General features: G+C 50.7%; 3 protein-coding genes across 3 annotated transcripts; 1 reads left to right on the top strand and 2 right to left on the bottom strand.

Moving 5' to 3' along the window:
- Positions 1-636: 636 nt before the first annotated feature.
- On the bottom strand, positions 637-6,974 carry LOC117046067 (zinc finger protein ZIC 5-like). Its single transcript, XM_033147818.1, has 2 exons — positions 6,173-6,974; positions 637-1,275 (listed from the first exon to the last, which is right to left on the bottom strand). The coding sequence occupies exons 1-2, from the start codon at positions 6,888-6,890 to the stop codon at positions 824-826; spliced, it is 1,170 nt and encodes a 389-aa protein (XP_033003709.1). The 5' UTR covers positions 6,891-6,974; the 3' UTR covers positions 637-823.
- On the bottom strand, positions 6,951-7,624 carry ZIC5 (Zic family member 5; the record flags this gene model as incomplete). Its single annotated transcript, XM_033146398.1, has 1 exon — positions 6,951-7,624. A coding segment is annotated over exon 1 (654 nt), but the record flags the coding sequence as incomplete, so codon positions are not given.
- A 13,315-nt stretch (positions 7,625-20,939) lies between these two features.
- ZIC2 (Zic family member 2) lies at positions 20,940-25,982 on the top strand. Its single transcript, XM_033147817.1, has 3 exons — positions 20,940-22,100; positions 24,467-24,630; positions 25,021-25,982. The coding sequence occupies exons 1-3, from the start codon at positions 21,011-21,013 to the stop codon at positions 25,354-25,356; spliced, it is 1,590 nt and encodes a 529-aa protein (XP_033003708.1). The 5' UTR covers positions 20,940-21,010; the 3' UTR covers positions 25,357-25,982.
- Positions 25,983-26,314: the final 332 nt, after the last annotated feature.

Here is a 26,314-nt window from a genome sequence, read left to right as displayed (position 1 = left end):
ACCAAACAAAACCCAACCCCCCCTTGCTCAATAGCATTTGTGAAATCCTACACAACTAGGAATGTGACTGCTCTCCCACCCACCCAGCATATTTACTTGGAAGCGAGTTCCATTTAAAACAATGGACTGGTCTTCCATATAAGCAAATTTAGCACTGCTCTATAAAGGTGCCACATTGAATCTTGCGATGGTGAATTTCAACATTGGTTTTAGTGCGATGCAAACTGCAACCCAAGGTCTACATTTCAGCATTCCGTTTTGAGATCTTGAGGACATAAGATTTCAGAGGCAGTGAACTGTACCTATACATTATCGTACACATACATATACAGTACTTGGATGCAAGAAACCAGTTGGCAGTTTCACAGGTGATGGCTGTGGGATAGAGGCCTAGACTGAAGAATGTGCCTTTTCAAAAATTGGTGGACAAGCTTAAGGAGTCCACTCCTGGCACAAAGAAAGCCCAGTTACATTCATAAGCCACATTCCTCTTGCTTTTGTTTTGGGAAAACTATCACACAGAACTGTCAACCTGGCACTGAAGATCAAGCAACACGAAGACGAACTCCTCTGGTGTCTTCCATAAACATAGGGTAGGGTAGGGAAGATGCACAATGGATTACTGTTTCCGGCTTGGTGGTTTGTTTTTTTAAAAAAGATTATTCTTTTTAATTAAAAAAGAGAGAGACACACAAGTCCAATGTCTTAATTAAATTAGTTACATGTTACAAACACCATAGGGTTTCATAATACTGAATAAATAGCCCAAATTTCCAAGATGGCATGGTCGTACCATCTTTAAAGTTCTGTCTCCCTCCCAGTTCTAATGAATAGTTCTTGTCTCAGAGTTCCTATAAATCTCTTCCTCGTTCTCTTCCTCCTCAGAAGATGTGGCATTACTGGATGGTGTATGGAGGTGGTTTGGGGCCCCAGTGGCCTGGCACACATACCATTCATTCAGATTGGTCACCTGAGGAGAAAGGTTGACAGGGCGGCCCCTGCCAGAGTCCTGGAGAGGGGACAGAGGGGCACCCAGTGGTGTCCCCGTGGGTTGGTAGCCATGAGATCCTGGGGTAGGAGAAGGCGGCGGGGATTTGCAATGGATCTTCATGTGCTTGCGCAAAGAGCTCGGATGTGTGTAAGACTTGTCACAGCCTCTGACTTTGCAGAAATATGGCTTGTCACTGGTGTGGACATGAGAGTGTTTCTTTCTGTCACTGCTATTGGCAAACTTCCTGTCGCAGCCATCAAATTCGCATTTAAAAGGCTTCTCTCCTGAAAGAGAAAAACATCCATAATGGACCTCTTTGTGAAAGGAAAGGAAGAAATCCCAAAACTTTGAATTTACATGTCAAACCAAACACAGGAACAGAGGAGACAAGGACTAGAGAGGATTGCAAAACAAAAGACTCAGCAGATAAATTTGACTCCAGTCTTTTCCATCCCTCCAATAGCTCCACTTTTCTATTATTATTATTATTATTATTATTATTATTATTATTATTATTATTACACAGAGAGAGTGAGCAGGTTTACATTTGCTCAAAAATGTAGTCCACAATGTTAAATAATATTTTCTAAACTGTGATCATGACATTCAGATAAACATATCCAGGACAATGGGAATGTCTCTCCTTATTCCATGCCCATATTTCTCTTGCAAATGAAAAATTTAAATGATGGATTAAAGCAGGGGCTTACACGTCCATACATGGATATGACTTTATCTCCAGACAAACCCATATTGTCCTAATCCCTTCCCTTGTGGTTTGCAAGAGGAGATTCTCCTTTTTCTAAAATAAAAGTAGCACCTGTTTAAACACATTGCTCTCCCTCTCTCTCTCTTCCTTTTTTTAAACCATTGTCAACAGACCCTCTCTTCCCCTCCCTTTTCTGACATCCTTAGCTTTTTACAGCTTGCTCATTATTGAGAAAGCTACCCACTCCATGAGCAGTGAGCTGGCCAAGAAGATCTCTTTACCTAGGACTAGTTTATGCTTCAAAATAAGATGGTGAATCTGTTTAAATAAGTTTAATGTGCATCTTAAAAGTGGTTGTGAAAGCCACCCTCAGGGCCTTTCCTTCTGGCATGTCTTTAAGCCTCACTGGCTCCAAGGTGTAATGCAATTCTAGGTATACAATTATTTTCCAAGGTTCTGGAAGCAAAAAGGCAGAAATAATTCCTGCTGCCACAGCAAATGGACATGGGTTTAGAGTTACTTTATTTCAAAAAGCGATGTTTTAAAAAATAAATCCCATCCATACATGGAGGCAAAAATATGCAAAAATATGAATTTTATTTATAGCCACCCAAATAAGATATCAGGATTGCACCCCAATATTAATACGTATTTCCTTGTCAACAAGGTAATTCAGTATTTTCATCCAACTCAATTTGAGCATGTTTACTCAGAAATACTGCATAGTTCCACTTGGCTTCCAGGTAAGCACATGTAGGATTGCGACCTTTTTTGTTTTACTGGTGAAAACAGCATCTATCTTCTCCATTTTGGGAAAGGCAGAAGGTTTAATTTATGGCATTTCTATTCCTGTGTTAATATAGGCAGATCCCAACTTACCAATTCTACTTCAATTACAAATGCATTACTGTATTCCAACCAGAAAACATCTGGTGCAATGTGACAATTGAACAGAAATTATACAGCCTTTCAGAAGTCTCAAAAATATTTCCAAATAAATGCTGTTGCTATAAAATGGGATAAAGATTCTGTGTACATGAAAAAGGTGAAAGGTTCAAACCTCAGTACCAAGCCTATTCACTTGGCAGCAAGAAAGGCCACTGGGCTCAGTTATGTAACTGTGTTTTAGATCATTCAGGTCAACATAGCCCAGTGTTGTCCTTTCAACTGAAATATCCTGAGACAGAAGGTTGGTGTTTTGCTATTTATTTAAGGAAAGCATTTCAGGGTTGCTATATGTCCTCTTTTTCTAAGACACATTCTCTTTTTTAAAATGAAAGTGGTCACAGCTATCCATAGTTAAAAGAAGATGCCAGAAAATGTGTCTTATTTCTTGCTCTTCAAAATATGGCACAATTGGGTTTGCATGTGCGTTTCTCCATCTAGAAGGTGTTTCAGCAATTGCTAACCAGATTTGTCTGCTTTTAACTTCGGTTGACTCTATTTTTTAATATATATTTATATATTTAATTAAGGCCAGCAGCACTCTCTCTTTTGGAAAGAGGACGGACTTTCAAGGGATGCCCTGGTTGCTATGCTCATACATCCTGAAGCGAAATGCCCATGCCATCCTGGTGTTTATTTTGGTCTTGTCTCTGACGAAAGGTTCACGTCAGAGTTTAACCATTTGCAGATTATCTCGGTTTTAAGATGAGAGATGAGTAGTCGAAAAGCAACGGTTCTCGCTGAGGAAAGGGTTGTTCGCTCCCTTTCCCGCGCCGATTAAGGAAACTTCACCACCTACTAAATCGAAGCGAGGTCGGAGGCCCGTTTCCACAAACTGCGCGGGCCGTTCAGGGCTCCTGGAGGCAACAACTTGCGGCGTCGATCAAGAGACAAGCCGCCGGCTATCTTTAAAAACAAAATCAACCACACGCAAGCAAAGTGCAGGGCGATTTCCCCCCACCACCATTGGGAGCTCAACTCGTTCTCAACCAAACAGAACAAATAAAAAGGGGAGAGGAAAACTCATTTGCTTCTTAAACCCAAACATTTTATTTAAAGGATCTTGAAACTCCGGCTCACACTTCAGATTTCCTACGTTAACACGAACTTATTTCGGTCTTAAGGGAGAAGCCTGTAGGAGAGCGAGAAGAAACGGAGGAGGACGCGAGATTGCAAAATTACGCACAGAAATGCCGAGGTTGCTCCGGAGCGTCTTAAACTCCTGTTCGGCTGCGCCAAATGAAGCGGGAGGCGGAGGATTTTTCCTCCTGGGCCTGGGAATCAGGGCCCCCTCGATTGGGCAAGGGGAACCTCCTGGAGAGAAGAAAAGGGCGCCTGAAGCCGCACTCCTCTGCTTCCGGGGAATCGTTTTGCCCTCGCCCGCAAGAGGGGAAAGTGGGACTGTTCGGGCAATGGAGCTGCTTATGCTACAGTTAACTCGAGTTCTCTGGCCAGGGCTTCCGTGCCAGCACGTGGCCGTGGAAAGAGTTCCCTTCCGGGCCCGGATCTTGCAAACCGTCCAGAAGTGTTTTGCAACCGTGTGACCTCGCAATACTGCTGCAGAAAAAACACCGAGCAGCTTTCTGCGGCGCTCCTCGGTGCCTGCCCGAGGGGGCCCCTCCGGATCTTCAGTCGTGGGTCTTTTGTCTGCAGCAGGCGGTGGGGATCGGGCCGGCTTCGGATCCCAACCCTACCCTACCCGACCGACGGGCACCGGTCAAGAGGGGCGGCGGGGCTCCAGCTATTCCCCCACCTGCAAGAGCCTCGGCCCGAAGGAATCAGACTCGGATTTTCTTTCCAGCGGCAGTAGCAAGGGCACTGTGTGGGCAGCCTCAAGCGGGCGAGGGCGAAATGAGCCGGGCATCGGAGTTCTTCAGCTGGAAAAGGAGCTGTGTGAATGGAAGGACGAGCTGGAAAGCCCTCGCGAGGCTTTCGTCTTGTCCCTCCTCCCAGAGCACCAGCAGGGTTTTCCCCGTGCGGGAGCAGCTACCCTACCACCACTGCAGGCGAATCAGTGCTGCCTTGCAAGTTGCAAACATCTTCGTTAGGAGAGGCTGCAAAACTCCCAGTAAGGCCCTTCAGGAGCAGACTAGGCCTCCAAGGCCTAAAAGCACCGCGCTCCTCTTCGCTTGCAGGACAGGGCAGATCCACACACACTCTACTCCTCGCTCCATGGGGCTGCGTGGGAGGGGGGTGTTCAGGGCTCGCACAGATGGGCACAACCCTGCGAATTCACCATCTAAAAATCGATTGCTTTTGCCACCAGGGGTTATTTGCATGGGAGTTTGAACAGCGCGTTGCACCTTGTCCGCCTCGCTACCCCCTTTTCTTTTCTTTTTGCAACAACACACAATAAATCATGAAAACAATTAGGTGGAGCTCCCTCCGGCCCTTGCCCCCCCCTTCCCTATAAGCAGCCTCCGGTGGATAATATCTGTCTACACGCAACTATAAATCCCAACCGCCTTTTAAGTGAAGCCAAAAGGCCAGGGGCAAATCAAAACCAAGCTGTAAAAGATACAGCGCCATAAACGGAACTTCATTGAAACGACTCGTCTGGCGGAGACACGCACAAAGGCACACCCGCGTCGCCTTCCCTTCCTATTTGTTCTCAAAGGCAATATTGCGAATCGCTATAGCAGCGCTCCTTCCATCGAAACACACCTTTAAACCAACAACTTATCTTTTAAAAACCCTTGCCTATCACTTCTCCAGAAACAACTAAGGGAGAGAAACGTGCAGTTACTCCCCCCAGGGAAAGTAAAATATTGGTGGTCTCATTTGAAAAGTACCCCCTCTTGAGAGACAGCATGATGAAATCCCCTGATTCTCTCCTTCATATGTAAAAAAGAAAAAAAAGCGAACAAATAAAACCATAGGAGAAACTTTGAAAAGTGAATTGACCAGAATATAGTTTGGGGGTTGTCCTTTCTTTCCACTTCCTAAGAGGAGGAGTACTGGCCACCATAGGTGCCGGCTCCCTGGGCCCCTGGTGCCCGAGCACCCACGAAATTCACCATGAAGGGGCTTGGCCTGGCACCCACAAATTTCGTCGCCAGGACCATGTACGCTGCATTGCACCCACAGCATGGGGCACCCACGGTCGTGGGGCCAAACTGGCACTCCTGCTGGGCACACCACAGGCTTTCGTGTGACTCCTCCGTTCTTCCCGCTTTCGTGGGAGCTCCTAGCTATCCACAGCGCTCTTAGTTTGCATGCTGAGGAATTCTGTGGCGCTGGGAACCCTTCCTAGCTCTCACAAAAACCGCAGCGGGCACAAAGCAGAAGACCAGCGAGCAATTCCCAAACCACGCATACACAGACAATGCAGATACTGTATATCAAGGAAGACTCTCTCTCCCGCTGCAGCCCAAAAGAGCTGGTGAAATTACTTATTCATGACAAACGTCACACGTCTGTGGGTACGTAGGAGATAGAGGAAGGAAGGAAGGAGGGGGAAAAGAACCTAGAACCGCGCGCCGGAGACGCGGCCAGAGAAAGGCGCGCGCTCCTGTCGTGCCACCCACCTGTGTGCGTCCTTTTGTGGATCTTGAGGTTCTCGGAGCGCGCGAAGACCTTTCCACAGCCGGGGAAGGGGCACGGGAACGGCTTCTCCCCAGTGTGCACGCGGATGTGGTTGATGAGCTTGTACTTGGCTTTGAAGGGCTTCCCTTCGCGGGGACACTCCTCCCAGAAGCACACGTGGCTGCTCTGCTCGGGCCCGCCGACGTGCTCCACCGTGACGTGATTGACCAGCTCGTGCATGGTGCTGTAGGTCTGCGAGCAGGGCGGCGCGGCCGCCTCGGCCTCGATCCACTTGCAGATCAGCTCTTGTTTGATGGGCTGCCGCATGTAGCGCAGGAAAGCTGCGGCGGCGGAGGAGGCGCCGGCAGGGTGGTGATGGTGTGGAGGCGCGTGGTGCGCATGTGCGGGAGGCGCTGGCGCCTGTTGCAGGACGGCCGCCGCCAAGTTGACCGGGTAGCCTTGCGGCGCGGCGCCGTAGGACGCTTCGGAGGCGGCGGCGGCGGCAGCAGCCACGGACGAAGGGCGGAAGGGCTCCACGCGCCCGTAAAACTCGGCAGCCGCCGCGGCAGCCGCAGCCACGGCCAACCCCAGACGCATCTGCCCGTTGAGCGGGTGGTGGCCTCCGGACGGCCCCGCCGGGTGGTCGTGCAGCCCCGGGAAGGCGGCGGCGTGAGGCTGCTCACCGCCGGCGCCGTAGGTGCCCGCCGACGAGATGAACATGGGCGAGCTGGCCGGGTGCTGCTGCAGAGGCCGCTCGGCCCGCCGCGGCGCCGCGTACGAGGCACTGCCGGCCGCGCCGTTGGCGCCCGCTCCAACGACGCCCGCCTGCGACGACGAGGCGAACGCGGCCTCGGCGCCGGCCGGGCTCAACTTGAGCGCCCCCGACGCCACGTGCTCCGGCCCGAAGGGGGCTGCGGCAGCCGGGTCCGAGGAGCCCAAGTCCCCCGGGTGCAAGGGCTGGAAGCCGCCACCGCTGGTGGCGCTGCTGCCTCCTCCTCCGACGCCGCCATGCAATGCGGCCAGGTCGGCCAAGCGCAGGCTGGGGCTTCTCTTGCAACTCAGCGCGGGCTCCATGGCGCCGCAGCCCCGGGGCCCATCCAGGCGCGAGGGGGTCGCCTGGGCCGGCCCCGAGGGGGCGGTGGCCTTCCTCCCCCTGCCTGCCGACGCCGCCGAGGCTGTTGCTGCCGCCGTGGCTAGCGCCGCCGCCTTGCCAAACATGGAACGATTAAGCGGCTCTTTAACTTCTTTTGTCTGCTCCGTTTCCCAACTCGGCTGCTGCTGCCATCCTCTCCCCGCTCTGGCCTCCAGCGATTGGCAGAGCGCTCGGCACATTTGAGCGGCGCGGTTGGGAACCAGAGTTTGGAAATGTGCGCGGGTGGGATTGGAGGGAGGCCGGTGATTGGCAGAGGCCAGGCCAGCGCGATTGGCTCCCATTCAGGCCGGGCGCTCAGCGGGGAACCGCCCTCGCGCTCTTGTCTGCTTTCGCGCTCTCGCCCGCTCTCCCCACCCCCCCGCCGCCCCTTTTCTCGCTCTCGCGCGCGTTTCTCCCCCCCCCCCCCAAAAAAAGTTGCACTTGCAGAAAGGAAGGAAGAAGGGAAAAAGTTAGCGCCCAGCCACAGAGGGAGTGCCAAGCGAGCGGCGTGCCAGGGGGAAACACGCGGCGGCACGCTTGCTTGGACACTGTCAGGGAAGGCAGCCCGGATCTCCCTCCAGGCGCGCAAAGAAGAGTTGCTGCTTCCCAGTTACCTGGGATAGAAGTGTAGAATTGGAAGGTACCCCAGGGTCATCTAGTCCATCCCCCTGAAACGTAGGAATCTTGCCCAACGTGGGACTCGAACCCACGACACTGAGATTGAGTGAATTATTCAGTGAGGAGCTGCCGCAACTTTTTGCCCCAGCCTGAAACAGCTTTGCGAAACGAAGCTTCCACTGCCTAGTGGCGAGTCGGCATAACGTTGTTCTTGCGGGCACATCAGTTGCAAGTTTTAAAGAGCGTTTGCGCCCGAACTTAAAAACACATTGGGAGGGCATTTGCTCGTGTGAAAAAGGATCCTTGGTACAACAATCCATGATAATTGGTAATGGCATACTTTACACCTCGGTGAGAACGACATAAGGCACTTGGGGTTTTAAGCAGAGGTTGGATAGCCATCTGCCATGTATAATCGAGTTGACATTCCTGTATTGCCGAGGGTTGGACTAGATGACCCTGTGGGTCCCTTACAACGCTATGATTCTATGTGTCTATGTTTAGGACTTGTAGCCTAGGGCTGTGATGGCACCCACGAGACTGTAAGCTCGTTTTAACTTGTTTGGAACTATTTATAGGTAGACTCAGTATGCAAGGCGAGCGTCCTAAACGTCCTAAAATAAATGCACTCTAAATGAATTGTATGGAAGTAAATCGCACAAATAAATTCGAAGTCAACAAGTGGAGGGGGAGCTGTGTAATTCATATACAAGCGCATATGAAAGTCCCGTTGCTTTCCTTGACGTTTCCTCTCAAGCACATGTGCTTAGGACCGAAGCGCTGACTGGAAGGAGATATTTTGGTGCAGTTACTGGCTTCAGAATAGATGTGAAAATAAGTTGTTGCCTTAAACACCGAGACACGACTGCAGTAGTCAAGATACGCAACAAATGCTTCATGAGAGTTTCTTCGTGACTGTGTAGAAAGAACTACAACGATTCTTTTCCCTAAATAATGGAACAATCTAACTGCTCCCATAAGCTGGTGTAAAAAGAATTAGTTTTGAGGACGGGGTGGGGGGTGTTCATCTTAAACGGCTGAGTCTCGCAGGAGACGTCAGATCCGTTTCTCCATCTCAATGAAGCCTAAAAATAGATCAGTCAGTTCGTGCTCTTTTTAAAAACGTGGCTGATAGAATGAATCCTCAGGATGCGCCGCGCCATCCTTACTTTTGTACGATTCTTCTCTCTCCTTCCAACACTCCCGCCTCCACCGTTTTCCTGAACTTTCCGTTCTGTTTACACAGGAAAACCCTAGGTCCCCGTGTACGCTCCTGCACGCCAGCGCTCTGGGAGGAAAGCCTGCCTTTGAGCTGCTGAGACTTAATTGAGGAACAGGTGTACAGTCCTCGGGGAAAATTTCGCGTGGACGTTTCCTGCGAGGATGCCGATGTGGTCTGTAGGATGCTGAGAAATGTACGCTTGCGGATCGAACCGGAGCAGGGGTAGAGGTTGGCGCCCCGATCCGAATCCGTGCGTTTTCCCCACCCCTCCTCCTTTGGTACAAGTCAATTAATTTAAATAGATGTGTGGAGTCTGTTGAAAAGTTGGGAGACCTATTACAAATTAAGTGAATTTACGAATGGAGCAGCAAACAGCTGCACATTTCCTTTAAAAAAAAATAGAATCAAATGCGCCAGAAGAGCGGGGTGTGGGTGGGACTGAGCTTTTAGCTCTGTAAATAAAGGAGGAGGGACGTCGCCTTCCTTCTTTTCGCGACCGGCACGCTGAACAAAACTTAGTCGCCGCAGCGGGAGCAAGTCCTGGAACAGAAATAGGCAGTAGCATTTCCATAATGCAAAGTAGCAGCGCCTGAAATAGCACTGAAAAGCTCTTGGGGCGGCGCTAGCACTTGGTTCAACACGCCGCACTGCATGGTAAAGGCTGACTTTTTGGCAACGCGTCTTTCCAGTAGTTCTGCGCCTAATTTGAAACAGGCGGAGAGGAGGTGAGCCAATTCCAGCCCTCGGAATACATGCAATCAGACTCATGCCCCGTTTTTAAGTTAAAGGAGAAAGAGAGAGATGAACAATATGAGAGAGGGAGAAAATCTTTCTGTTAGAGACCACGTGAAATCGCCAACTAGCCTTTAGGTCCAACTAGCCTTTAGGTCGCCGAGTTAGCGCAGGCGGTCAGGCATTTGATACATTCATTTCAGGGGCTTCAATAAAGAGATCTTGCAACCCAACTATTAACATGCGAGCTTCACGTCCTCTTTTCGCCTCGTGCAACCTCGCGCCTGTTTTCTCTGAAGCAAGACCCATTGGCTCCAATGGGTCTTACTCCCTAGTAAGTGTGTATAGGATTGCTGCTTTACAGGCACCGTACAAAGTTCAAACACTTAAGCATACCGGAGTGATGCAATTCACTATTATTATTATTTTGCCCCAAAGCCGGCTCCGCAGGGCATCAACGTGTTTCCAAATCTCATTTTGAAGATTGCTCATCAATTTATTTTTTGGGGGGAAGGCTACTCTTAAAAAAGAGGGGGCTGGGTTGCCTGATAGTTTTCGAATGAAATGCAAACTTCTTTCGAAACAGGGATTTCTTGTTTTTTTTAAGTATGAAAAATATATTGAGTTATAATTGAATTTCCGAAATGTAATGGCTTAAACGGGGCGCGGGGAGGGGGCGTTCCAAACTTGAATAATAGTTTGGAAGTTATGTCCTGGCCTCCGTGTACAACTCTTGTTAAACGCAGCGTGATATGGATCTGTCATCGATTTAGTGCGTCTTAATTCAAATATATGTCGCTGATCAATTCCCTTGTTTGTGGGGACTATAAACAGCGGAGAGATGGCTGGGTGGACAGACAAACATGGATGGCTGGTAGCGAATAAGGCTTTTTAATCGTGGGTTACCGGTATATAGTGAAAGTACACATCAGGTTGTAGTGGACTTGCAGGCAGATTTATTCAAACCTATGATTTTCCCCAACTGCTATCAGTGAAAGGGTTATCTTTGCGATAAGGCAACTTCTGAAGAAGCATGCTGATTCTTGCATGAAATTTGCATACCGTCAACTGCACTGCGAGGGCACGCACGGGAGAAACCGTATACGTTACAAACAAGAGGCACGGTCCAGGAAAACTTAAGCACTTTGTTCAGCAATCTTCCCATTGAAGCCAGTGGGGTTTATGAGCAATTTGCACTGGCTGGGTCGTGCCGCAAATGTTCCGTACAGATAGAAAGGGCACTGTGGTCCATTTTGCCCTTTGAATAACGGACACCGCCTTATACCGAGCCAGGCCATTGGTCTATCTCAGTATTGCCTACACTGACTGGCAGGCTCTCCAGGATTTCAGACAGGGGTCTCTCCTGGTACTTCCTAGAGATGCCAGAGATTTTAAGATTGCTATAAGTCTCTTCCTGGTCAAGGCAGAGATGTGCACCGTAATTCCGAAATGGATGCTATTCCAAGTAAGCCAACAAACATACTATTTGATTTTAAACCGTCAATCTATTAAATCTGGAATGTCTTCTCCCCACGTTTTTTTTTTGTTTTTTTTTTTGTTTGTTTTTTGCTGTCCCCCCTTCCTCCCCCGCTTCCTTACTTCCCTTCTTTTCTTTCCTTTCCTTTTCTTTCTTTATTAATTTCAGTCCACGGCACGTTTAGCAAATCAGCTCTCCAGAGTTCGTGTTTTTGTTTGCTTGCTGCTTACGGCATTTGTTTGACGGCGGCATTATGCAAATATATGCTAATGATCACGAAGCCTATTTGCAAGTAGTTGTCTTTAGTGCACACATGTTATTGATATTTAGCGGGAGGGGGGACGATATTCCAGAAGAGGGAAAATGCCTTCTGGGGAACAATTAAAACGAGAGAGCAATTAACAGCTCTTCTCAAGATGATCTTTTTTAAAAAAGAAAAAAGAAAAACAGCCGTGCAGGCAGTAGAGGCACGGGATTCTTCAGGCAGACAAAACAAACACAGACACATACACCACTGAAAAATCCTGCGCGCACACTTGCACGGGAGTAAGTCCTGTTGTATAGGTTTGGACTTAACTTCCGCCAAACCTGCTAAGCTGTTCTGATGAAGTCCTGTTACAGGCGCGGATTCTCCTCGGGACGCGCGCCTTGGATTCCTACCCACGAGACGACGCAGAGGTCAGCTCTGCGTTGTACTTACTTATACGTAGCGTTCATGGAAGCCAGCACAGCTTTGTTTAGGAAAGGCAGGTCTCGTCGAGGGTAGCTGGAGGGGAGGGTGCCACCCATTTTCCTCCCCCGCCAGCACCCTCGGAGTCTGCTGGCTGCACTTGGATCCTCTCTCCTTTCATCCACCACCACCACCGCCCCGTCCGTGATCGCGCTGCGCGCAGGCATGCCGTAAAGGAAAAGCTGGACACCCCCCCCCCTCTCCCCAGCTATCCAACATCCCTAAATGAAACCAGTAATACACTTAGGGAGCTGAGTCACGGACTCTTCGTGGCTTGTCTAACTACTCTGGTTGTTCGGTTCTTCTGTTCCCCTGAACGCAGGCTCTCTCTCCTTCCCTCCCTCCACCTCTTCCACTTAACATGACCCGGCCTGTCAGGTGTGCCTGGTGACTGCCAAGCTGGCTTTCGGCGACAGGCCCAAGCACTTGCACAAAGCGCTCTGGAGAATAGCAGCAGAAGGAGGTGGAGGAGAGGGCACCATTGGAGAGGAGGCAGGAACGGGTTAAAAGCGTTCCTTCTTCAGTAGGGCTCTTGCCTCGTCGAGGGACTAGTTCAAGGCCTTCCTACAGGGCCCGCGGGCCCTTCTGCGTTGCTCAGAAGTGGGGGCTCGGGGCCCAGCCTGATATGCGAGTGGTTTTTTCTCAGAAGTGATTTCCACGGGAAAGTGGATGATAAGCAACTTGCCAAAGGAATGCGTTTTTTCATATGAAAATTTACTGGCACACGAAAGCAAAACTGCCCAAATATGTTGTTCAATTCCTAGATCGATTAAACTACCTTGGAAACAAATCATTTTAAAGGGTGGGGGAGAGTGGTCTCCTTTCAATGAACCCCCTCTCTCCCTGTGACATATTAAGTGGTTTGCTTACAACACCCACACCCCTTCACCCCCTCCACACATACACAATTGCTGTTTGTGCCTCTTGCCATTGCATATTTGTGCCTAGCCTGGCAAAACATAGCTTGTTGTTTCGAGTGCCAGAGAAGTGCTGGTGACTTGTTCTGCCTTGCTAAAGAGGGGCTCCACAGATCCAGTGGCACTCCTCTTCCTCCGCCAGTGCACAGATCCACACCAAACAAATGACTCTAACATGTCTATTATCGACAATTTTAGTGTTCTTTTTATTTTTTGGAAACCGCTTAGAGGTCCTGTTACAACCAGGTGGTGTGTGAATTTTGTTAAATAAAAAAAAGCAACATCACCAACAAGAGTGCAAGCCTATACATGTCCACAACTCTGCTCAGAAGGACGTGATATTCCGTTCAATGGGGCTTACTCCCAGGTAAATGGGTGTAGGATTGCATACTAAAATGACCCATATATGTTGTGGGGAATGTCCTGCTTTAGTTTGGCGGGCATACACAGCCAAGTTTCAAGATCAAGGCTGCAATCCTGTATGCACTTACTTAGAAGTAAACCCCATTTAAACCCTCGAGACTCACAAGTAAACAGGCATGGGCTTGTGATCTTCCTTACATACTTGGGAAGTGGGATGATCTAAAAGAGGGCATATAATAAGTATTTCTGATAGTTGCTATATGTATATATAAAATGTCCTATTACAGATATCAACCATCTGCACGATTTACTCCTGAGGAACGTCATCTCGCTCCTTTCCTTTTGTCCCCCAACCTTGCCTCCGAATGCTGACATGGAACCAGAGATCTGAGGACATTTTACGGAGTATAGAAATGCGAAGGCTTTTAGAGAAATCACAAGCACACCAACTTAAACAGAAGAAGTTGCCTTACACCGGGTCAGATAATCAGTTCATGGAACTCGATATTGCCTAAAACACTAACCAGCAGGTGCTCTCCAGGGATTCAGGTAGGGAGTCTTTCGGAGCCCTGCCATGGCGAGATGTTGGAGGCTGGACCATTGACTTTTGCCCTTCCTGTAGGTCCCCAGTACGTTAGTGGTTTTCTGTTTCTATGTTATTTGATTAATAACGATTTTTCCTTTGGCTGGGGAAATTACAACACTGAGACTGCAAACGTTTGTAAACATACCATAACTTCCACTGAACCCGATGGAATTTAATTCTGTGTAAATGTGCTTGAAAGCTTGCTCGGTTTGGAAACTATTTTAGAAGATCCTTGAGCAGCACAACTCCTATGCACGTTTGCCTGGACTAAGTTGCACTGGCATGGTGGACTTAGCCAGTTAACAGTCCTACACAACCATCTACACACGACGGGTGGAATGGAGTTCAACGGGGCTTACTATAAGGTAAAGGGAGATAAAGTGGGAGACTAAAAGCTGAGATTCCTCAAACTGCATCTTCCAAAATTAGCAGCCAAACTGCAGTGCCATCATTATCAGCTACTGGAAGGAACTGCGCCATATTGATCAGCTTTTAATCACTTTTTTAAAAAGTGCATTATAAAGCTGGTGCGATCATAGAGCAACAACTGCACGTTTACTGCGAAATAATTCCCCCTCTATTCAGTGGGTCTTGCTCATCATCGGCAAGTGCCTAAAGGACTGCAGCCTTAGACAACCGAAACAAAGCTGTCACGCTCAAGGGGGTACAGGAGGGCCATTGATGAGTTGATAATGCTATTTATGATAGTCTCGATATCCCATAATTCCTCCCTCCCCCCTTTTAAAATAATGCGTAGTGTGCACATCTACTTTTAGGAGGGGAAACGCGGGAGAAATTCAATACGTGTGTGCGGATACACATGTGTATCTATAAGCCTATATAGGCGCATCCTTCCGGTTCCCTCTATTTTTCCCCCCACGGTCAACGATTGGAAGAAGCTGTTCCGATAAATCAAACGGTGACACTTTGACGGCTGGCCTTGTATAAGCAATATGGTTCCCATATGGCCCCGTTATTTATGAATGACAGCAGAAAGTGTATTACATATTCGCTCGAGAGCGGGAAAGGAGAGCGCTTTACTTACGGAGAACTTGCTCTGCTTCCCCTAACCCGCAGCAGCAGCCTCCTATTGAAATGAAGAGGAGCCGAAAAAGGATAGGGCAAGGTAAATGGAGCAAAGTCCTCAGTGAAGCGTCCTTTAAAAATATATATGAAAATAATAAATCCAAAACTAGCGACCAAAAGGCAAGCAAACAAAAACAACAACAAAGAACTCCCTAAGCTCGATTTTGCCAAAATGGAGCATTCATTCCACGTCTTCTATTTCAAAGGCGGAGTTCAGCACTAATTCAACTCGCTCCCATTGAAATGAATGGCTACTTTTGCCGGGATCGTGGCCCGCGGTTAAAACACACACACACACCAGGCAGAAAGGTTTGTCTTGCGGATTATGCGGGTCTTAGCAAAACCAACACAAAGCAGGCCTTATCTTCCTTGAGACTCCTCTCTCCCCAAAACCCACCGCTGCTGCATAACACTGAAACTGCCGGCCAAGGCGGAGAACAATAAATTTTAATAGTGGGAGGGCATTTCGCTGTATTTCTCTGTGGACACCCTAGGCGTTGTAGTGAGTCTGGGTTAAAAAAAAACAAAAAACCCCCAGGCATTTAAAAGTTACAACTTTGGCTGAGACTTTCATTGACTTCCCACTTTGCTTGTATATTTGGCTTCTTGTAGACTAAAACCTGACAAAGCGTTTACAAAGAAAAAAGAAAACTTATTTCAACATGTCCTTTACAGAAGGAGGCTCTCTGCCCCCTGCTCTTCCCTCTCCCACAGCACATGCCGTCTTCAGAGGTCAGAGGTCGAATGGCCTAGAAGTGGCTGAGCTAGGGGATATCAAAGGTGACCTGCAACTTAATATCCTGTTGATGAGCCTGTTGAATTTACGAGTGTCTGTGATACAGACAACAATCGTGGACAAGCGAGGAGCCACCAAAGAGAGCTTGTCCACCTCCCAGTCTTTTTGGGTGAAGCAGAGGAGGCCGGGCCTTCACCGGATTTCTCTGTTAAGATTTGGATTTTACAGGAGAAATCAGACACCTCTTCTGCACACATTTCTGTCTTGGACAATTTAGCAACAACAGCAACAACACCACCAGAAGCCAGCACCATATTTGCCAAGAAGCAAATCTGACTGATTTCAGTAAGAAGTAAAGGAAGCATAGAAGCCTAACAACCATATCGGATCAGATCCAGCCAAAATTTGATTCCTATAGGAGTGAAAAACCATCCATAGCTTGAAATCAAGGGACAGAACAACCTGACCCTATGCATACTTACTCGAGAGTAAGATGCTAAATTATTTGCATATTAACTCCTAAGTCAGTGTGCATGCAGTTTCAGAACTCAATGTGCTTGGTTGGCTTCTGCATGTTTGCTTGGGAGTAAATCCCATTGACTTCGCACGAAAGTATTTTCGATTCAGGCTGAATCAGAGGTGCATAATTTTGCCAGTAAATTTGACTGAGCACAGTGGGACCTCCGAAGTAAACGTGTATAGCATCGGGCTACACGGGGAGGTTGGATTCTAGACGCATTTTGGGTGGGGGAGCTGGGGGAGCTGAAGTCAATGGGATTTGTGTGGAAGCAAGCTTTCCTTTGCAAATATAATTCTTATACAGTCACCTACACACAGACAGCCCTTTCCTCGGGTCAAAGGGAACCCAAGTTACAGCTAAATAAGCTCCATCAAGGGGACCCAGGCAGCAAAGGCGCAGCACTAGAGATAAACGGATACAGTGGAGTTCCCCACCCCACAGCCCCAGATGCAATTTGCAGGGGGACGGTAGCTCAGAAGCAGCAGATCATTGCAAAATAACGAAGACAGCGAGCGACACTGAGCGAAGCTGCCTTTCCTTCCTTCTAGGCTTGGAGAAAGAAAAAAAGAAAAAAAAGGCACAAGCGTGGAAGGAAACTTACAGACCGGGGGCCATGTTTCCCCAAGAGCTGGTGGCGATGGTGACAGACCGGTCACGTATCTAGCAGGCTGTAGGCCGGGCCCCCCAAGAAACCTACTCTGGCTGAGGAGGAATCAAATCCCTTCTCTCCTTCCTTCGCCCTGCTAACCCACTTCCCGAATGGATTTTGACTGCTGGCCGCTTTCTTCCCTCGCAAAGAATGAGCTTTAAAGGCTGTACTCCGGCCAATGGCCGATGAAAGGGACGGCAGGTTTCTTTCTTGGCTCCTCTTCTCCCCCCACTCCCGCCACCCCCTTCCTCTCCTTCTCACCCCCGTGACATTGGTTGGGGGGGGAGAGAAAAGGAGGCTTTTTTCCTGTTTGGAGAGAAATAAAGCACTTATGGGGAGGGGGGTGGAAGGACGGCGATCTAGCTTTGAACTTGGATCAGCTCCTCTGTTTCCTACCGGGAGGGGAGAAATGGGAAAGTTTGAAAGAAAAGCGGCGTCCAGCCTGCGGGGGACTCCGGCCGGAATTTACGAATTTACCTCCCAAAAGTGTCCTGAACAAGCCGCCGAGGCCGTTAGACAGCGGGGGAGGGATCTGAGAGAAAGGAAAGAAGAGAGAAAGAAACGTGTGGGTGGGTGGATGTGTGAATGAGACTTGAGGCTACATTCAAAAACTGATTTAGCCATGGATTGTGTGTGTGTGTGTGTGTGTGTGTGTGAGAGAGAGAGAGAGAGAGAGAGAGAGAGAGATTTCCCCCTTCTGTCGAAAAATATTTTAGGAGCCTTGTCACAGTTCCTTGAAAGTGTTCCACTAAAGCCGATGGGATTTACCTACAGGCGGACGCGCCTTAGACCGGGGCCTAAATGAACTGCGCGCAGGGCTCTGTTGTGTTTATTGTGCTCCTCCAAGGTCTCTGGATGTCGGAAGGTGCGGGGGACCTTTTTAGCTCTGCTTCTCTTTGCCATCGCTCAAACTCTGGAGAGAAATAGGTAGGTGGGTGTGTTGGAAAGTCAGGCCGAGAGAAACGCAGGCTGGTTGGGCGGAGGGGAAAGAGAGAAGCGCCCCACCATCACCTCCATCCTGCAAGCTGTCAAGGGGCACTGAGGGAGCTGGCCGAGTGCTGCGGACAAGGAAGGGATGGAGACAGTTTGCAATTTGGAGGAAGGAAGAGCCACGCAGCCGTGAGGTGTGCAAGGCTCACGCTCGTCCTGAGAACAGCTCGGGCGAAAAACCGGCTCTTTCAACGCCTAGATCCACGCCTAAAGCTGTACCAGGAAGCTAGAAAGATCAGAGTACGTTCATGCAGCGTTTTCAATGGACTAAAATGCATCTTCGTGCCAAAATAAAAATGTAATTTAATCAAGGAAGGAAATCACGGATGATGTACTATTTATATGTGCGCATTATGTATGTGCGTGGTACATCTAAATAGCTCTCTGTACCTGTATCTCTCTCCTTCCTTCCTTCCTTCCCTCTACAAGGACGCAAAATCGGTTTGGAAATGGGCCTGTGCAGGTGCAAAATAATACAGCAGAAATCCTAAATAGGTTTTGTTTTATGCTAATATGGCCTGGGGGGGAATACAACACCCCCCAACCCAGGAGCAACCCCATTTCCTTTTCTAGTTTCCATTCTCTTAAGACCACAGAGATTATTTGTATTCCTAAATGGGAGAAAGAAAGGCCGCCGTTATTTTTCCTAAAAAGAAGGGAAAATATTTCTGGATACTGCCCTTTTTTATTTTCTCAGCAAATTTGCTTTGGATTGCAGGTTTGGGTGGTTTTTTAAAAAAATTTAATCTAAACAAGATCATTCAGGAAACAGATCTGTCCTGGCAGGAGTGTGTAATGTGTATTTTCAGTTAGCAATCTTAGACTCTAGTTTGCAAATTTCCGTTCATGAGGCTTTGCGATGTGATTTGTTACAAACACACACAAACGCAGCGGCAAAAGGATGCAATCATGGGTTGTTGCTTTTTTCAACACCCCTTCCCCGCTATGCAGCTCGCTCCCATGCCCCCTCCTGACAACCGCCCACTAACTCGCTCTTTTCTTTTACACCACTCCGAGACATCTCTATTTACACCCGTGTCAGCAGCCTCCTAGCGAAGTCCATATCCTGTTGGAATTGATGGGAGGGAAACTCCCGTCGGTTTTTAGCGGATCTGAATGGCACCTTCGCTCGGAATCTTTCACAAACACACACGCAGATTTTCTCCATACCAGATATTCTCCAACTGTTTATCTGCTGTGATTTCCCTCTCCTTTGACACCCACTCGCCCACTCTCTCTCTAAAAAACAAAACAAAAAAACCCGTGCCTTACTCTCTCTCGCTCTCTCCCCACCCCAAAGGGTCCTTTTGGTCTGGTTTCCCCGCGAGAAACGCACCCGAGAGGTAAACTGGATCTCGTTGGGAACCGATCCCGCCACCATCCCCACCGCGCTCCCCTCCCCCAACCCACCCTCTTGCTGCCCTATGATCCGAGCGCTGCCCCTCTTTCGCCTCGGCCAGGAGGAGGGTGCGGGGAGCTGCCTCTGCCCGGGGCGGGAGCGGAGGGGAGGGGGAGCGGAGGGGAGGCGGGTCGGACCAGGGGACGCGCGAGTGGCTATTAGCCCGTCTTGGGGGGAAGGCTTGGATTGATGGGGCCGGGCCGACCAATGAGACGGCGCCTGGAGAACGGCCTGGCTGCTGTTAAAGGGGGCGGTGGGAGAGGAGCTGCCAGTCCAGCCTAGGAACTAGCGGGAGAGGCTGGGAGGAGGAGAAGGGGGTGGCGAGGAGGGGGGGATAAAAAGCAGCCACAGCAGCGGCGCCCACCGCAACGAGCAGACGGAGGCGAGAGGCGAGGAGAGGGAGAAGCCGGCCAGCGCCCAGGGAGGAGGACCAACCCTTCCCCCCCCCGTCAAAAAAGAGGAGGAGGAGGAAGGACCGCATCTCCGCGTTCCCCCTCACGGCTGGAGCATCTCCATGGCGGGCGCTGACGGCGGTGCCTGAGTGGGACCCGCGCCCGGGCTGAGGGACGGACCTTGGACGCTCCACTCCCCCTCCGCTCCGCCTGTGTTATTGTTCTGGGCTGCCTCTCTCTCTCTCTCTCTCTCTCTCTCTCTCTCTCTCTCTCTCTCTCTTTCTTTTACAAATCTGCATCTCTCCCCCTCCCCTCCTCTCCTCCCCTTCAGTCCCGTCCCCCCTCCTCCTCCTCCCCAACTTAAAGCGAACGAGCGCGAGCGAGGTTGTGGAAAGGGAAGAGGCGCCCGATTCCTCCCTCTTGTGAGGAGAACAGCGGCGGCGGCGGCAACTTTGGAGCCCGTGAGACGGAACCGAATGGCGGGCAGAACGGGAAGCGGAGGAGGTGGCGGCAGCGGAGGAGAAGAAGAAGAAGAACGGGAATAATATATCTATATACACACACGTGTGTGTTTTATAGATATATATATATTAAAAACAACAAGGGGTGGTTAGAAGAGGGGGGGAACCCGAATATTTTAGAGGAGGGGCTGGTGAAGGCGGGGAGGGGGGCACCGGAGCGGGGTAGTAGCGCAGCGGAGAACCGTGTGTTTGTTTTCTGAGCGGAGAGTGTGCGTAGCGCGCGAGGGAGAGCCGGCCACTGGCGCGCGCCCCGGCGTGTGCGTGAGCGCGCGCGCGCGCGAGGGAGTGTGCCTATATATCTCCTCGCCTGTTTGTGTGTGTGAGAGAGAGAGGCTGTCGGTGTGGCTGTGGCGGTGTGACATCTCTTCGCCAGCGGGCTTGTGTGTGTGGTACTGTTGTTGTTGTTGTGGGTAGCTCTCCCCCCTTCTTCCCCCCTCCTTCTCAGGGAAAGGCGAGTCCCCTCTGCGTCCCTCCCTTTCCTCCCCCCCCACCGCCCCTCTGCTCTTCCCTCCCTCCTCGGCTCCCTCTCTCTCCCTCCCCTCCGCCCGCTCCCCTCTCTGTGCCTTCTTCCCTCAGAGCTGCCCGCCCGCCCTCGCCTCAGCTGCTTTAATACCCTTCGGCTTGCCGCCTGCGCCTGAACTCTCGTCGTCTGCGCGGGGCTCTTTCTCCCGCTCGCGCAGCAGCAGCAGTCCGGAGAAGCAACAGCAGCAGCAGAAGAAGAAGAAAGAGAGCCCCTCGGCCCGGACCCTTGCCGGGGGCTCCTGGGCGGCATGCTTCTGGATGCGGGGCCGCAGTTCCCGGCGCTGGGCGTGGGCTCGTTCGCCCGGCACCCTCCTCCTCCGTCGGCGGCCGAGATGCAGGAGCGCGAGCTGAGCCTGCAGAACAGCTTCGTGGACTCGGCGGCAGCGGCGGCGGCGGCGCACCTGGGCGCCTTCAAGCTCAACGCAGCGGCTGCGGCGGCAGCGGCGCACGAGCTGTCTCCGGGCCAGGGCTCGGCCTTCAGTTCACAGGCGCCCGCTTATCCGCACGCGGCGCATGTGGGCTCCTACTCCGCGCCGCCCTTCAACTCCCCCAGGGACTTCTTGTTTCGGAGCCGGGGCTTCGGCGACGCGGCGGCGGCGGCTGGCGGCGGCCAGCACGGGCTCTTTGGGGCTGCGGCCGCGGCCGCGGCGGCCACGGGCAGTCTGCACCACCCGCACGCCGAGGCGCAGAGCCACCTGCTGTTCCCGGGCATCGGCGAGCAGCACGGCGCGCCGGGCTCCCCCAACGTGCTCAACGGGCAGATGCGCCTGGGCTTGCCCGGAGAAGTCTTCGGCCGCTCGGACCAGTACCGCCAGGTGTCCAGCCCGCGCGCGGACCCTTACTCGGCGGCGCAGCTGCACGGCCAGTACGGGCCCATGAACATGAACATGGGCATGAACATGGCAGCGCACCACGCGCACCACCCGCACCATGCCCACCCGCACCATGCCCACCCGCACCACCACCACCACCATCACCACCCGGGGGCCTTCTTCCGCTACATGCGCCAGCAGTGCATCAAGCAGGAGCTCATCTGCAAGTGGATCGACCCCGAGCAGCTGAGCAGCCCCAAGAAGAGCTGCAACAAAACTTTCAGCACCATGCACGAGCTGGTCACTCACGTTTCAGTGGAACACGTCGGCGGGCCCGAGCAGAGCAATCACATCTGCTTCTGGGAGGAGTGTCCCCGGGAAGGGAAGCCCTTCAAGGCCAAGTACAAGCTGGTCAACCACATCCGCGTGCACACTGGGGAGAAGCCGTTCCCGTGCCCCTTCCCCGGCTGCGGAAAGGTCTTCGCGCGCTCCGAGAACCTCAAGATCCACAAAAGGACGCACACAGGTCAGTCCACGAGGGATTTCACACTCTTTTCCGGGTCAGAAAGGGTGGTTGGTGGGTGTGAGATTGTGGGGAAGGGAAGGGGGCATTGCGACACAAAAGCAAAGCAGGAGAATCCTTTTCCCATAAACCTCCCCGTGCATGCTCCCGCACACGAACCTGCTTACTCGGAAAGGTGTTTAATTTTGTCGAAACCCTTTAAAGGAAGTGATGCTTTATTTGATCGTAAAAAATAAACACGTAAAAAGTAAAATAAAATTGCTTCCAAATGTCTGCCTTAAGTCTCCCTGAACTGGGCCGAGCTCCTCGGGATACTTAGGGGAGATGCAATGGGATCAGACACTAAGGGAAGAGTAATATACAGTGGCATCATTCAGAGTTGCCAAGGGAGTCTGTCCTTCAGAGTGGGATGGCTCCCTTCAAAGAAGCAAAAACCGCCCGAGCAGATAACTGGAAATATACGAAGGAACCTTAAGTTAATCCTGAAGAGAAGCCAGTGTTGTTCCTGTCTGCATGATCTACTTTTAAGGAAATCTGTAAAGCTGAGCAGCTGACTAGGAAAGCTGTTCCTTTGAAATCCACCGGCTTCATTTCCAAATATATTCAGGTCTGAGGTGCTCCTGCAATGAACGCTGCGTTTCCAAAAAATGGGTAAATAAGTGGGTAGTATAAAAGGGCATAGTTGTGCCGTTTTATAAATGTGATGATACGAATCCAAAACAGAGCTGAATTTTACATTTTGTATTTTAAAGCTATATTCTAGAAAAACTAAACTTAAGAGGGAGGGGGGAAGCTCTTTTCCTTTCTCCGCCCCCCGGTCATTTCACCGCGCTTTTCAGGGACTGCTTTCCATTAAATTGAAATTGAGTGAGGCGGGACCATAAATTTTTCTCATTTCCAAAAGTGTTTTGAAAGTCTGTCTTCGGGCGCCGGAAGGTGGTTTTCCACTAGTTTATTATTTTTGTTGAAGCAACATGTAATAAACAACAGAGGATTTAAGGTTGATAAACCTCCGGGGGTAGGATTCCCCCCCCCCCGGCCCTAAAGCTACCACCTCAAAATGAGGGCTAATGGGTGAGAAAGGAGGCCGCGTTTCTGGGTGATAAAATCGTGTGAGTCCAGATAATTCTTCAGCGGGCTAGATTTCTACTGGAGCATTTGCATTTTTATTTTTGGGGTCCGCACCCTACCCCGCCCCGGGGAAAAAAAGACCAGCAAATATTTGAGCGATTTCCGGGCATCAGTATTGATTGAGAGAAAGGAGCAAAAACTCTGTGAGCCTTTCTGGTTGTGTTGCTGAAGTGTAAGAATGGGTTTAGGTGCGAGACGGGCTTTAACAAGGTTTAGCAAATCCGAGACGTTGATTTGCATGGAGATGGCCGCGTTTTACTGGGGGGGGGGGGCTCTGAGCGGATGTCTTTAAGGAACAATTTAGGTGCTAATGGAATTTCGCGTTAAATTGCGCGTCTCTCCCACCTCCGATTTCAAGGGCGGGGGGAGGATCCGGCGGTGGCTGTGTTCGAGTTCTCACACCTACAAATTGCTCGGAAATCTGGCAAAGGGGCGAAGAAGCTCTAGGAAAATTCCAAGGGAGGGTTGTGCATGTGTTCTTTGCTTCGGTTTCTCTCGCCCTCTTCGCCCCCCATCATCCCCAGTGGATATTTTGAGAACTGACTTCCAATGTCCTAGTATGAAAGGGGAGAAAAATACTACAGCAGCCTGCTCAGATCTGGATTCGTTTGCGGCTTGACGCGGTTTAAACAGGGGTGGTGGTGGTTTGGTTCTGGTCGGGTGACTGTTGTTTTTAAATGCACGAACTGGGAAAGGCTCCTTGGCCTGGCCTTTAAATGCAACACCAGTGGGAATGAAAACAAAAGAAACACGTATCCCGAAAGAGAACACAAATCTCTTTACAGTATTGGGTCCTTGGGGGAATCGCGCTTTTTAAAAACAATGGCCACAGACCTGAGGACTTTCTTGATTTCCCCCGTTTTCCTTGTAGTAGCTGGGACCCTTGCCCGATATTTCTTTTCGAAGCTGCGTAATCTCCTGCACAACTCACTCAACTCATTTCCCTCACATCCTAAATTCGACAGAGCTCCTGAGGAAGTCTCAGACGAACATTTAAAAATCAGATGCCAATGAAAAGAGGCACATACGAAAAGGAGGTCGCTTTCCTTTAGCTGACAAAAAAACAAAACCCGAGGGTGTTCAAGTTTATTCCAAGATCTCACAGCCACACACTTTGTTTTATTGTTCCTGGTAAAAGATCGCTTTTTAGCTGCTAAGTGGATTGGATCAGAAGCCAGCCCGGCGACTCGTTCGCACGCGCTTACGCCGAATTGGCCTTTCCCCCTTCTCCTTTGCAGGCGAGAAGCCATTCCAGTGCGAATTCGAGGGCTGCGACCGACGCTTCGCCAACAGCAGCGACCGAAAGAAGCACATGCACGTCCACACTTCGGACAAACCCTATCTTTGCAAGATGTGCGACAAATCCTACACCCACCCCAGCTCTCTGCGGAAACACATGAAGGTAAGCCGGAGAAGCGCGACAGGGGAGGGGGAGGGTTTCATTGCTCCTGTAGCCACAGGCTGCGGAGTTATTGGAAAGCAAGTCCCGCTCAAACCGGAGTGGTTTCTCAATAAACCTGTTTCAAACCAAATTCCAAAGAAAATGTGTATAGCTGGAAGAGAGGGACCTTTTGGGCTCCAACCCAGCTTCTTGATCTGCTAGTAACTCAGGGGGATTTATGCAACCTTACTAAATGCAGGATTTCAGCACTGGGGAAGGGGCGGCGGCGTGCTGAGCCTATTGAGCGTCTTGAAGGAAAGGAAATGGGTGGGAGAGATCTGGGAGCCTTTTCTGTGTCCTTTCTTTAAACACAAGTTGCTTAGTTTCTCTTTCTCGCTGTTGGCCTGGCAGGTCCACGAATCCTCCCCGCAAGGCTCCGAGTCGTCGCCCGCTGCCAGCTCCGGCTACGAGTCGTCCACTCCGCCGGGCTTGGTGTCCCCCAGCGCAGAGACCCAAAGCACAACCGCCAGCAACCTGTCCTCTGCAGCGGCCGCCGCAGCTGCAGCTGCGGCTGCTGCGGCTGCGGCAGCAGTATCAGCGGTGCACCGGAGCAGCAACGGCGGAGCGGGAGGAGGCGGCGGCAGCTCGGGCGGCGGCGGGGGCAGCGGCGGCGGGGGAGCGGGCAGCGGTGGGACCAGCGGCAGCCACGGCGGCCTCACGTCCAACTTCAACGAGTGGTACGTCTAAAGAGGCCTCCTGGCCCCGCCGCCGCCGCCGCCGCTCCGGCCAGATGCCTCGAAATGAAGGAAGGAAAGCAGGAAGGAAGGAAGTCGCCGTCGAAGTCGCCCTTGGCGCTCTCCGCTTTCCCTCTCTCTCTTTCTCCACCCCGCCGCCCCCTTTTGTTTGGACTGGGACATCTTGAAGCAGCAGAAGTGAGAGAAAGAGAGAGAGAAAATAAAAATCTTGAAAGAAAGAAAAAGAAAGAAAGAAAAGGAAGGATTAAAAGCAGCCCAAGCGGTTCTACCCGCCACGGGACACCCGCTGCCTCCTGAGCCTCGCGGACATTCAGTTCTGCCGGCGAGGGTGGACCCCTGCCGCCCCTCCTGCCTCCAGCGCCTTGGGAACAAAAGATCAGACACAACGAGGGAGGACCCGTCGGTCCTGGGACCAGCCGGCCCCCAACGACCGCCTCCATCCCCCTCGGACTCTCTGTGTACATAGAGGAGTCTTCGCTCCTTCCGCCAAGGAGGTGGTAATCATAAAGTTTTCTCGGTGTATAGAAATTTGTCCACTTTGTGAACTATGGATTTGGTTCTTCCCTCCCGCCCCGCGCTTTCTCTCTCTCTCTGCCTCCTGTCCTCTCTCTCTTGCTAGCTCGTCCCCTTCTCTTTCTCTTTCCTTCTCTGTTTTTTAAATTCACCCATTTTTAAAGGGGAAGGGGGGAAGTAAAGTGGAAGCAAAATGGTTTCTTTTGTAATTGTGGTATTGAATATTGTGTTCCTTTTTTAAAAAAAAGAGGCAACTTTGATTGTAAACTTCATTCAGCTATAGACTGGAAAGATTTTAAAACAAACAAACAAACAAAAACACGTGCCAAAGTCTCCATGCTGTTCTTCGAAACAAACCCAGATTCATTCCTCCTCCTCTTCCAATGCTTGTGAATGTATTTTTGGTTAGCTGGATCTACATGTGATGTTTTGGTGCA

This window comes from Lacerta agilis, chromosome 4 (assembly GCF_009819535.1).
Source record: "Lacerta agilis isolate rLacAgi1 chromosome 4, rLacAgi1.pri, whole genome shotgun sequence".
NCBI classification, from domain to species: Eukaryota; Metazoa; Chordata; class Lepidosauria; order Squamata; family Lacertidae; genus Lacerta; species Lacerta agilis.
Note: the sequence above shows the minus strand (reverse complement) of the source record. Positions and strands in the feature narration are given on the sequence as shown.

What these genes read in the sequence shown, in the direction of transcription:
- LOC117046067 (XM_033147818.1), bottom strand. Translation starts at nt 6,890, where the DNA reads ATGTTCATCTCGTCGGCGGGCACCTACGGCGCCGGCGGTGAGCAGCCT. An exon ending in CCACAAAAGGACGCACACAG is followed by an intron (nt 1,276 to 6,172) that starts GTGGGTGGCACG and finishes TTTCTCTTTCAG; the next exon opens with GAGAGAAGCCTTTTAAATGC.
- ZIC2 (XM_033147817.1), top strand. Translation starts at nt 21,011, where the DNA reads ATGCTTCTGGATGCGGGGCCGCAGTTCCCGGCGCTGGGCGTGGGCTCG. An exon ending in CCACAAAAGGACGCACACAG is followed by an intron (nt 22,101 to 24,466) that starts GTCAGTCCACGA and finishes TCTCCTTTGCAG; the next exon opens with GCGAGAAGCCATTCCAGTGC. An exon ending in CTCTGCGGAAACACATGAAG is followed by an intron (nt 24,631 to 25,020) that starts GTAAGCCGGAGA and finishes TTGGCCTGGCAG; the next exon opens with GTCCACGAATCCTCCCCGCA.